The following is a 12,985-nucleotide window of genomic DNA, read 5'->3' on the forward strand; positions in this document are numbered from 1 at the left end:
CAATTCCACACTGTTTACGCTGCAGTAACTTCCACTCTCTGAAAAGAGGGGGAAGATAAAAGTCTCTGCCTGACAGAGCTGGGATACAGAGGACATGCCATAGGAGAGACAACAAAGATGTGCTGCTCAGAGAATCAGTGACTCTGGAGCAAAGGGGAGGCAGCAGAGCTGACATGGACTGGAGTGGGAGCTTGGCCCAAGGAGAGCCAAAGGATGGGGCTGGAAAAGCACTTGGGCTTCATCTGCACAGGTCTAGTGGACATGCAAGCAACTCTAATTCATCCTGGAGAAGCCCACGGAATTTATGTTCCCCAAGGCCATGGGGTTGGCAGCCCTGTGCTGAGCAGGCAGGGGAGGCATGGACACGTGGCATGGACAGGGAGAGGTAGGGTCCCCTGGCCCAGGCAGGAGAGGCAGGGACCCCCTGGGCCAGGCAGGAGAGGCAGGGACCCCCTGGGCCAGGCAGGAGAGGCAGGGACCCCCTGGGCCAGGTAGGAGAGGCAGGGCCCTCAGCCCAGTGCTCACCTGCAGGACGATGGGCAGCTGCTCCGGGGGGTTGCGGTTCTCCACGCCCATGGTCAGCCACACCTGGAATGCCGTGAGCTGCTCCGCGAAGAAGGGGCTGTGCTGCGGGGGCAAGAACAGCAATGCAGGGCTGGAGTAAAAAACCAGGAGCGAAGCAAATAGTTTTGGCACCTCTGGACTTCGTTGTTTTCCAAAAACCACTCTTTGTAATTGACGCGTTTGTTTGGCGGCTTTTAAATGTACACGAGTTTTCCAACGCAATTCTCTTTAAATGTGCTGGCATTCCTTTATGTAAGTGTTTGGAAGCAAGGAGGAGGAAAGAGTAGAGAAAGAGGAAAAGTTATCACAAGAGGTCTTAGGGCAAGGTGGCTGCTGTCTCCCCAGGAGAAGCAGAGGGAACAGCGGTGGATTTATCCACTCTGCAGAGGCAGCTCCGCTCCCACAGCAGCACTGGGAGCTGCCTCTGCCCAGTCCAGAGACACAATCCAACAGCAATGAAAATAAGCTCCTTGTGCCATCCATCTCCCTGAGTATGTGGTACAAGCTCTGGGTGAGAACGTACTGACCAGAGCATGCAGTGGCTTCCAGGCAGGAATCCACAAGGAAGCAGAAATCAATGGGGAAAAAAGGAGTGAAGAGGTGGAGGAGGGGGAGCAAACGAACCCAAACACACCCCCTGAAGGAGCACCACGACCCCCTAGGCCCTTCTCCATCAGGTTATTGTATTTTCCAGGTCTGACCAGGCAAGAACACCTTGGGAATAGGTAGGAGTCAGACACACGTGGTTTGTGATGAGCTGCTGAGACAGAACAGCCTCAGAAGGCTGTCAGTGGATTTATCCAGGTCAGGTTGGACTCTCAGCCCCCAGCAGTGAGGGAATGGAGGGGTAGCAGCAACCCTGTGCCTCCCCTGGCCCAGACATCCATCCCAGCTGTGCCATGGGGTGGTGAGCAGGCTGCCATGCCCTCCAGCCCTTTCCTCCTCCCTGGCCAGGGCCAGCCAACCTCTGATGAACCACAACACTTGGCACCAGGCAGAAATCCAGAGGGCTGAGCACAAAGCATTGATTAGAACCCAGGGAATAGATCAGAGGGGTGCAAGTGTCTGCCTGCCCCAGCCCCTGTCACAGGGGTGAGCCCTCCACTCCCTCCCAAAGCACAGCCAGGATTCCTACGGCTGTGAGTGTCACGGGGAGTCGTCCCCAGGTGATGTCTGTCCCTCTCTGCAGAGCAGGCACAAACCTCACGGTGTTACTGCCCCTGGACTGGAAATGGAAGCAGAAGGAATGGCTCTGAAGAGCCCTGAGCCTGCCTTTATGTCCAGTGCCTGGCTTGGCTTGGAATCTGGCCCCGACTGCACTCTGATGGCTCAGCCCACCTCAGTTCCAGCCAAAATACACAATAAACTACACTTGTCAGGCTGGAAAACCTGCTTGTAAATTGTTCCCACCCTGCCCTGAATCGATCCCCACCTGAGAACGACCACTCATTTACTGATCTTGTGTCTGATCCCCAGCAAGTCTGTGCCTCCTCTCACCCCAAAATACTCAGAAATCTGCTGAATTTCAGCTCATTTAACAGAGAATGTCCAGGTGAGGTTTAGCACTAATATAAAAGCCTCCAGTGACATTGTTAGAGACCTGAAATAAAAATGAACATGAGCCAGGGGAAGAAAAAACATATTTTTTACATTTTAAAACACAGCACATACAGTGAGGAAAGCAAGGGGTGGGAGGATAAAGGCCTCAGGGCATCCTGATCAACTCCCAGCCTGGCAGGAGCCCACAGTTCTCCTCCTGCACTCGAGGCTTTGGAGACAACCTGCAATTACAGCCAGAAAAACTTTGGAAGTTTGGTAACCCAACTAAAATACAAGAATGTTACTGAAAATTAGAAAGGCAACAGGGTGGAACAGCTACCTGAGATTGTACAATCGTTATTGTTTGAAGGTTTCAGTTCATGAAATGTCAAAGGAATACCAAGAAAATCCATTCTGAATAGAGGAATTTAAGACAAATATAATATTAAAAATTTTACTTTTTTGCTCTCTCAGTCAAATGAAGCAAAAAAACCCCAGGGACTCCTATCAATGACACTGAGCTTAGGAGAACTCTCTGAACATACCCTCGACCTCCATTTCATGTTTATTTGAAAGGAACTCTACTAAGAGATAATTTTCACATTTAAGCCTTTCAGATAAAAAGTTGTGCTGCACGTTGGGACTCCCTTCTAAAGGTACAAACCCTTAAACTGCCACAATTCAAGGGCCAACAAGCAGAAGGGACATGCTGGACCGAGGTGTTGGATGGGGGGTTAAACTGGGCCCACAACACCCCAGGACACTCCCCAACTTACCCTGAAGGCAGTTCCCTCCTCGATAATTGTGGGTAACTGGGAAAGGCAAATGTCAACAGCCAGGTCCCAGGCTTGCCTGGAGGGGAGGGTGAGAGAGGGAAGAGAAGGAATTACAAGTTATCCGTAAGGAATAGCAAGGGAAATTTAAATTCTGATCATACACCAATGTGGACAAAGCAGTGTTGTCTGACTGGCTTAGATGTGCTTGGTATTTTTCAAAAAGCAGGTATAACGTGGACACAATTCAGAAAGGCAGTGAGAAGGCCTAGTCCAGCACTGGATGAGTTCACAGAGGTTCACAGAAATCGATGCTCTCTGCACTGGAGAAAGGAGCCAGAGTCAGCTGCAGCCTTATTACACACCTGTCCTCATTCAAAACCGGATGACACTTCTTTTTTAAACCAAAAAATGAACTTAATCCTGGATTAGCTCCAATCCAGGATTAAGTTCACACCTCCACGTGCACCCCAGCCCTCACCTGCCCTGCATTCCAGCCACCTACAGCAGCTCAGGAAGCTCCATCCCTGCTGAGCAGCCCCTCAGCTCCCAGTTCATGGATACATGGATACCCTCCCACACTCGTGCTCCTTCTGCACCTCCTGAGCACAGACACTGTCCCTGTGTGTCCCTGCAGCCCTGGGAAGGGAACTCAGCTCTGCATGAGTCATCCCAAGGATGGAGGGATGGACACCACACCAGAAAAAGAGAAAACACCTAAATAGTTCAGTTTTTACACTCATCCACTGTACCACTGGTGGCTGAAGTCTGGAATCACCAACTCACAGAATGCCTTGGATTGGGAAGGACCTTAAAGCCCATCCCATTCCACCTCCTGCCATGGGCAGGGACACCTTCCACGAGACCAGGGTGCCTCAAGCCCTGTCCATCCTGGCCTTGGACACTCCCAGGGATGGGGCAGCCCCAGCTCTGGGCAGTTGTGACTTAGGACATTTCAGTGGAACAGCAGCGTGTGAGTTACGTGTGGTGGCCCAGGAACCTTTTGTGGCTGATCCAGTGCAAAGCAAAGGTGCCAACAGGCTGCTTCACCATGCTCACAGACTGAAACAAATGCATTTGGGCTCCAAAGTTCCTCAAACATCTCTAAAATAGTGAAACAGCTACTTTTCGCCCCAGAAACGATCAGCCCTACTCTGCCCAGAGACATTCCGTGCACTTTTCATTCAGCATATGAATTTATGCACTCTGCAGGGCTAAGTTAAACCCCCACCCATGGGGTTTCTTCCACAAAAGAAAGATTTCCTCTCCAGACACGTTGGCTCTTCCGTGGCTCGTGGCATCCTGTGTTAACAGCAATAGCCAAAGCCATTTTTCTTCTCCTCAGAACGTCTGCACACACGAGGCCGTGGGTGATAATCAATACTCTGTATTTTAGTCACCAGCTCTAATAACTCCTTAAATCACCCTGTTTTGAGTCAAACAAACCTTCCATCAGACCCACTGCCGAGCGATCTATCCCATCAGCACAACTGGGAGCTGTTCTCAACCAAAACCAATCTCTCCAATTAATGGAAAAATAAATTCTAAGGCTCTTGCATTTTTTTTTCCATGGACTCAGGATCTGCAGCTTGGTTTGGCAGCCCCAGACTTTGTCCCTCAGCTTCCCACATTCACCTTCCGCTTGACAACGTGCTGCCAATATAATTAAGAGCTAATCAAGAGCTAATCAAAGCATGGGCAGAAAATGCTTCCCACGAGCTCCATACAGACCCAGGCTGGAGACAAAACATTTACACAGAGCTCAGGACAGGTGTTTACTCCTGGTTGAGGCAAAGGCAATTAGTGCAAATATAAAGATAATTTTACAGCAAGCAAAGGCACATTTTCTGAGTTTCAGGATTCTTGGAGGAATGGGCAAAACACCTAAAGAAATTCTCTGCAGCACTACAAACTGTCAGTCCACAGGGCCTTTGAGATAAGTTTTACTACGCAGGAAGAAAATGGTTTAGAGATCAGAGACAACTGGTCTGATTTTGGCTGCCTATAAAAGGATTCTTTGCAGGTCATTACACTGCAGAGGCACAGCACTAAGATGCTGAGCTCCTCACAGTAATTTTAGGTAAGCAGCATTAATACTGCTACAAAAATGTCCAAAGCAACCCCACGAGATGAAATCTCAAAGGCTTTAAGTGTTATCAGAAAGAACAAACAAAAAAATTCGAAAAGAGATTTTGGTAGATTAAAACAAAATCTCTTTTTTACGCTTCTAAGAACAGGCTGTTAAAAGCCAGCAGAGACACTCCACCAGTGCCACTCAGACTTCTCAAACCTTCAGCAGTGCTGGCCAACGTCACTCAAACCTCCTCAACCTTCAACACGTAATCTTAGTGCTCCTGCTCACCACAGCTGAGAGCTGCTGATTGACACCAACTGTGGAGGAGACTCTGCTCGAATCAAACACTTCACATGATTCTCCAGCCCTTCCAGATTTCCTGAACACACCACTTCTGTTCTCTCTGTGGGAAACACAAACCCTCCCACCCCAACAGGACACCAGCACACAGGTTTGCCTGAAGTAAAGCTCCTCTGTTTCCAACCACTGGAACAGCTACTCCTCCCTCAGCAGGCTCCAGGTTACACACAAGTTGCACACAGGTAACTCAGTGCACTGGCAGAACAGGCGGTGGCACTAAACAGGTGTTACAATAATTAAGATTCAAACCAAGCCATAAATGAATGGGAAAGGACTAAACCACAGCGGTGGGGAGAGAAAGGGATGGGAAAACACTCATTGCAGTCCCTGTGACAGTCAGGGCTGTGGTGGGGAGGAGGAGCAGTGACTGACAGCAGCAATATGCCCGAGGGAGCTGGAGAGGTGGGCACACGGTAGATGTGCTGCCTGAACTCCCATCACAGCTCAGCAACAAACAGGAGATAAATTAGGGAGCAGCAGGGAACCAGGATGGGGGTGTTGCATCCCACAAGTGATTTATGGAAGCCAACCCAGAGATCTCTGCATCCCCCTTTGCACAGACTGCTGTCTGGAAACAGCTCTGCAAGATTTGTTTTCACTACATTTGGTACAAAAAGGGCTCAGTGATCCCTCAGCATCATTCTTTCCTCCCTTCTCACTGTGCTCTTCCAGTACTCCAGACCCTCCACTGTGATAAGGTGACACAGGGCCAAAATACCCCAGTGCTTCAACTCCACTACACTGTGCTATGAAAGAATGTGTTTATGAGGGGGTTTTATACTACCTTGTCCTAATTGCCCTGCAGGTACTGAGAGCTAAAATCTCTCCCTAGCTGGAAGATGGACTCAACTGAAAATCAAGCAAGGAAGTGACTTTGTTTATCCCAAAGAAGTAAAGCCAGGCAGCACATCAGCAGGAAGGGTCTGTGAAGGGAACTGATCCAGCAGCTCAACCAGGGACCCACAGTGGGAGAGCCAAGCCCCCTCCTGCCAGGGGATCCTGCAGCTCCCAGTCCAGGATCAGTACCAGTGAGAAGGCAGTGCTCACCACTGCACAACAAACACCAGGGCCAGCACTCCCCCAGTCCCGCTGGTATCGCTCCTCTCCCACGACAGACACACTCGTGTAATTTGTCTCTATGTTTTTCTTGGCCCTTCAGCCCAAGCCCCTTTCCTTAAGCCCCCCAGATTTAGCTCTAGCTAGATCTGTCTGTATCTCTCAATCCCTCCCCCCTCCTCAGTCAAACACCCTTCTCACTACAGCAGGACTGTTTAAACCTTCAATAATTTAACATGAACTCATCAGCTGCCTCTTTACTTTGTTTCCCAGAGGAGCTGCAAAGTTTGGGCTTTCAAGCAGAGAACAGAAGGCAGAGTCCCAGCCCTGCTCAGGGACTGGTTTATTGCCCAAACCCACGACTTGCTGGGCGATGGAAACCCCCAGAAACACTTGAACAGCAGAAATTCAGCCCCATTAGAGCTGCATGTGTCTGTCTGCACCCACGGGCACCCTGAGCTGGCAGCTCGTGGAGGCACATTTTCTTACACGTACATTTTCTGGGCTGAGTCAATGTCTAATGCTTTTAACTCTCATGTCCCCTTTTTTTTTATAATGTATTCTTGACATCTTTTAACACTCTCCTTTCCTCTGGGAGTCGTGTGTATCACACTGCACTGCACACAGGACCAGGGAAAAGGAGTGTTTGTGCCGGGGAGCAGCTGAAGGGAAGCCCAGGCCACGTGCAGTCCTGGGGTCGGGCCCAGGGTATCTCCTTGTTCTGAATTGTATTTCTGGAACCCTTAAGTATTGCAGACTTTTCACATTTGCTCTTTCTGTCAGTACAACTGCAGGACACGTCCTGTTTGATTGAATGTCCAGATCCCAGCCCGAGTTCACCTGCGTTGCAGTGACCCCGTGACCTTCCTAAGCTGCTTTAGGACACAGCTGGGGAGCTGCTCAGACACAGCTATTTTTAAAAAACAGTTATTGCTATGAATATTTGGCACAACTCTGAAATCCTTGCCTTCTCCCAGCACATCCCCCTGCTCCAGACACAACTTAGAGCTCAGGCTTTGCTATTTTCGTGCTACGTTTCTCTCCATCAAACTCTCCGTAGTCCGATAATGGGACTCAGGGATGTTAAAACTAACACAAAGACACAAAAAAATCTGGTTATAGAATAATCTGAATTAATCTAATCCTTCAAAGGTCAAACAGTTCCAAATAGCTCTTCAAAAAATCACCACCTTCTTGCTGAGACACTGAATGTTTCGGTGCAGCTCAGTGAGCCTCATTTCCCTGGGGGATGGCTGAGCAGCCCTGCATTCATCCTGCACACTCCACAGTGCCCCAGGACTCCTCTCTCACCTGTAACTGGGTTGCTGCATTATGGTTTCCTTTTCTTTTGCTTTATTATGACTCCCTTTCAACCTGAATTTCACGGTCTGTGTACACACCATCAGAGTATTTCTATTAGGGATGAATTGCAGTTCTTCCAAAGCATAATTAAGGTACTTGGGGTCTAATATATGACCCGTGTTAGGAAATATTTCCAAAGACATTACTAGGTCTTTTCAAAGGCCATGAATAAAACCAGCTGGCAACAGCAGCAATGCATAAACCCTGATCCATCAGGGCAGAGATCAAGGTGCTGACAGAGCATCCGGGCTCTGTTCTTATGCACAACAGCCAGAAGGACTCACAGCCAGGCAATCAATAGATATTAATATTAACATTAATCCTGTGTTAGAGCAGTGCCTGCAGCAGCCAAGAACTTGCAGTGTGAGGCACCACACAAACACGACCAGCCCATGCCCCAGGGGCTCACACCTGAGCAGGGAAAATTCAGAAGGCCAAGAACAGGAAAAAACAGAAGTAACATGTCAGATCCCACCAAAGAGGGCATGGTCACAGAGATCAGCTCTCCTGATCCTGAAATATGGTGAAAGACCTGTGGGTCTCGGAAAAAATGAAAGTTCTCACTTTTTCTCAGCTGTTTGGGTAAAAAGGATAATGAGCAGGGGCAAGACTGATTTCCCAAATGAATTGATCAGAACAAAAACTTACAAGGTTAATATTTTAAAAAGCTGTTTTCAAAAGGACTAAACCCAAAGGCAGAGCAGCTTGTTCCTCCAGCAGCCTCAGTCCTCCTGTTAACACCTGTGCCAGATCCCCAGATTAGGAGACATCCAAGTGTGATCTGGGGGAAATTATCTGACAGGCAGAGACATGGGTTAGTAAAGGAGAAAAAGAGCAAATGGTTGAGATTTAATGCCTAAAAAAGGGCAGTTGGAATTATTAAGGAGGTAAATTGATGCTCAAGCGTAAGGAATTTTTTGCAGCATTGCTCCCACCACTTGCAGATCTTGCTGTGGCAGCCAGGACTTGCTCCCCATAACACTGCCTGACATGCTGGGGGTCAAAAATGCAGGAAAAGTCTCCATAAAGCAGCAATCAGAAGCCCTTGCTCTACCATGCACCACACAGTGACGTGGACATCGGTTCAACACGATCATCACATCACTCTGTTGGAAGTTTCCATCCTCTCCAGCACCCCTGTGCCCAACTCTCCTGCCCTCATCACATCACCCAGTTCATCCAAACAGCAAAATGGGTTTGGAGGTTTCAGATCAGTGATCCATTAGGAAATTCCTGAATGGAAGGTGACTATTTTTAGAAAACATTTAAGCGAGCCCTAAATTAGTTTCTAAATCTGTCCTTACTGAAAGTTCCTGATGACGCCCTGAGCCACCTCTGACAAACGTGGAATTTTCCCCTTTGCTGGATTTGCTTCAAACTGCACGTTTTTTAGAGGACACAGAACAAAGTGTGTCAATCCTCTGCTCCCTTGTTGTCTACTTCACCAGTGTTTGGGATTCACAAGGAAAAGAGCCCTGTGTGTGACTGTTCTTAAGGAATTTCTTCTGGTGAATCCCAAAAGCCAGCACCAGTGCCATTGTCCCATGGAACCTCTGAGGGGCTGCACAAAGGTGTTTCCAGCATCATCCTGCACCTTCACAAAGGAATTTCCAGCACCATCCTGCTCCAGGAGAACTACAATATGAACAAAGCAAATGTGTTTTAGACTCCATCGTGCTGCCATGCAGCTCTGGGAGAGATACACAACAGGATCCAGGTGTTCCCAGTTTCCTGGCTAGGGTTCAGCCCATGGATGGCAACACCAACTCCAGGTCAAGTCATAGTCCCATAGGAAGCCAGAAATATAGGCTTTTAACAGGCTGGTAATAAGAATGAATTATATTCCTATAAGGGTCAGAAAATATAGGTTTTTAATATGCTGGTAACAAGGAAGATATAAATAACTCCAGAAATTTACTGGCTTAATTTCAAAATTCCTGCAACACCATGTTCTACCCTCCTGCAACTGGAAACTGCAGCTGGTGGCTCGAGCTCTGCCACATCCAGCAGCACCAGCAGCTCAAAGACACCACGGGAACTCGAGTGGCTTTTCCTGCTCTTCAGTTTTAAGTGTCCCAGTCCCTCGTGTGACACTGATAAAACAAATCACCCCACAAATGACAAAAGCCATTTTCCTCGGAAGCTCCTGATCCAAAGCACTCAGGAACATCGTTTGCCACGTCCCAGCACATGGAACATTCAGCTGCCCAAGTGCTGACAACTCCAGCCAAAGGCTCCCCGACTGCCTCCGGGATTTCCATAATTAAAGCAGCTTTGTGGTACCAGCAAATGCCTCCTCAGTGGCTGCCTGCACCTGTAAAGGCTCCTGGGGCTCCCTGCTGCCAGCCTGCCTCCCTTCCCTACAGAAACCATGGAACCATGGAATGGGTTGAGCTGGAAGGGGCCTTAAAACTCACCTTGTTCCACCCCTGCCATGGGCAGGGACACCTTCCACTAGAACCAGGTTGCTCAGAGAATTTGAACTCCATGTTACACTCATCATCATCCCTTCATCCCTCCTCTACATTCATTTTCCTCCACATTTTTATGAAGGAAACTTATTCAAAGGATTCTGGAAAACGCAGGAAGGTTAAACCCCCTCAGTTACCTTTTCCTGTCACTTTATCAGCCTTTAGCAAGGCTCTGTTCTCTCCCCCAGGGACCCCATCAGCCTCACTGCACCAGTTTGTACTTTGCCCAGTTTGGTGCTGCTCTATTAATCACACTGAGTAAGAAAATAAAAGTGAGCATTTTTGTTATTACTGTTATTATTATTATTTTTATTATGATTGTTCACGGGACATTTGTTTGATCGTCAGAACTACATTTAAGAGCATTTTGATAACTGTGCCACCTCCATTTCCATTAATCATCTTAAAAGCAACAGTAAAAGCAGATGAACTCTGCAGCAAAAATTTCTTCTACTTCAGCAATGCAAGTTAAGGATCTTCCCCCGAGCCCTTGGCTCTTCCCACCCTGCACAATCCCAGGGGACCAGCTTTACTCTGGGAAAATAAAGGCAGCAGATGACCCATTTCTTTGGTATTTGGAGTGAAAGATGACACGGCTGGACTGAAGGTTCTGCACCACAGAATTACAGGATAATTAGGAATGCACAGAGCAGAAGCAGCTTTGGAGATGAGCATTAGGCTGCCACAAGCTGTTCCATTCCTGATCCACTGACTGAATCAGGGAAGCACTGCGGAGATTTCAGCACAATCATGGAATGGGTTGGGTTGGAAGGACCTTAAAGATCATTCAATTCCACCCTCTGCCAGGGGCAGGGACACCTCCCACTAGCCCAGGTTGCTCCAAGCCACCTCCAACCTGGCCTTGGACAGGATCCAGGGGCAGCCACAGCTTCTCTGGGCACCCTGTGCCAGGGCCTCCCCACCCTCCCATCCAGGAATTCCTTCCCAATATCCCCCCTAACCCCGAGCAGTGCCAATCCCTGGTGGCAGAGCTGCCCAGTCTCTGTGTCACTCACCACATGGCGTGCATGTAGGTGGGGGGGAGCCGGGGGCTGCTCACGGGGGTGCAGTTGTACGACCTCATGATCCTCTCTGCCAGGAGAAAGTTCCGGAACAAACTGGCCACGAGCAGGTCCTGCCGGAAGAGCTTCTGGAAAAGATCTGCCAAGAGAGTGCAGGAGTTACCAGATGCACATCTGCAGCACCTTAGGTACTATGCAAAAATGGTTTAAAACACAAAGCCCTGTTAATATTTTGTTCCAGTAAGGAGGAATCTCCAGCAGTTCTGCAGTGAGTGACACTCCCACTGTTAAACTCTGCCTGCAGAGCTCCCTCAAAGCACTGCAGCTCCTCTCCATTTCACACCAACACAATTAGACATTTTCTACCTCAGGTTCTTTTTTGCCTTTTCTGGATAAAATCCCCCTTTTGCTTTTGCACTTCAGCTCAGCCTGACTAAGTTTTTGGAAAATTACTGAGGGAGAACAGGACCTCTGTGTACTGTTTAATCAAGAACTATCCATCTGTTAACTGGCAGTTTGATGCGCTTATGAGAAGCCAAAATGAATCCTAAAAGATAGCAAATGTGCTCTCTTCTACAGGACAGAGAAGAATTGATGCTGTGTGAGCATTAGGAAGAGCAGAGTTGGAGAACTGTTTACAAATTTGGCTGCCTGTGCTCCAGAAGTACCAATTCAGAACAGGGGTAGAGAATGGGATGAAGTTACTCATGGGAAACACAACTGCCTTACCAACAAAGAGGAAAAAAACCCTTTATTTATGGTAAGCCTGGAAGAAAACAGATTGCTCTTTGCAAATACAGTAAGAAAGAGAATTATTCAAGCTAAAACAATCGTGTTGGCACAGAAAAACCCTTTCTGGGTTCTAACGATCAGGTTGCTGCAATGCTCTGGTAAAAGAAGAAATAAAAAATTAACCAGCTTTAAGATCAGGCCTGATCTGTTCTTCCAATATGAGGGTTTAATTTTCTCCTCATTTCAGTGTCTCATTTTATCTGCTCTGCCTGAGCCTGCCCCTGCTGTGCCCCCCTGCTGCCCCTGCCCCTCATACCCCTGGGCAGGACGTTCCAGGCAATGGTGTCTGTGATGGCTGTGAAGATCCAGTTCAGCTCTCCCAGGGGAGTCCTCCTGTCATTCAGCCTTCCAGGAATCCTACAAGGGCAGGGAAAAAACCCACATCAGTTTCCTGGTAAAATCCATGTTTCTGAGATAGACTCATGAACACCTCCAAACCCTTCTAAGGGGGATCTAGAGGTAAAGGAACTCTTTTGCTGGAACGTTTTCATGTTACATGGAGACTCATCAAGTGGTAAATCCAGCCACAAGAGCCAAGCCCTGGTAGCAGCCAGGGCTCTGGGCACAGCTCTGTGTCACAGGCAGGGAGCAGTGGGCAGAGGAGACTCAGCCTCGCACTGCCGAGACTGAAACCAGAATGTTTTGCCAAGTATTCCCTTTTTGGCACTCATTTAAAAAGTGTCAAAACAGGACATACAGAATACAGACGGTGCAGAAAAAGCTTTAAAAACTGAATCAGTGGCACAGAGTGAGAAATTTAAGGTCATCCTATGCACCCTACCGAGGAACAACGTGAACGTTGTGGATAAGCACCTACAAGAGAAAAATCCTCGTGCCAACAAATACCTTACACAGGTAGAGGAAGAAAGAAAGAAAGAAAGAAGAGCACCTGACCACGAAAGGGAAGTGATTCAACCCTCATCTCAGAGGGCTGCTGAGACACAGACACCTTAGAGGGGCAGAGCTGTGTGA

At 48.3% G+C, this 12,985-nt stretch overlaps 1 protein-coding gene across 4 annotated transcripts in view; it reads right to left on the minus strand.

Moving 5' to 3' along the window:
- The window catches only part of RPTOR (regulatory associated protein of MTOR complex 1), a 105,553-nt gene that overhangs the window by 50,258 nt on the left and 42,310 nt on the right, over window positions 1–12,985 (minus strand). For all 4 annotated transcript variants that reach the window (XM_032706833.1, XM_032706835.1, XM_032706836.1 and 1 more), the window contains exons 8-11: window positions 12,270–12,370; window positions 11,216–11,360; window positions 2,880–2,955; window positions 526–627 (exon numbers count right to left, since the gene is read on the minus strand). In XM_032706833.1, coding sequence (XP_032562724.1) covers window positions 526–627; window positions 2,880–2,955; window positions 11,216–11,360; window positions 12,270–12,370 — 424 coding nt within the window. The remainder of the gene's footprint in view (window positions 1–525; window positions 628–2,879; window positions 2,956–11,215; window positions 11,361–12,269; window positions 12,371–12,985) is intronic.

The sequence above is a fragment of the Chiroxiphia lanceolata genome, chromosome 19 (assembly GCF_009829145.1).
Source record: "Chiroxiphia lanceolata isolate bChiLan1 chromosome 19, bChiLan1.pri, whole genome shotgun sequence".
NCBI lineage: Eukaryota > Metazoa > Chordata > Aves > Passeriformes > Pipridae > Chiroxiphia > Chiroxiphia lanceolata.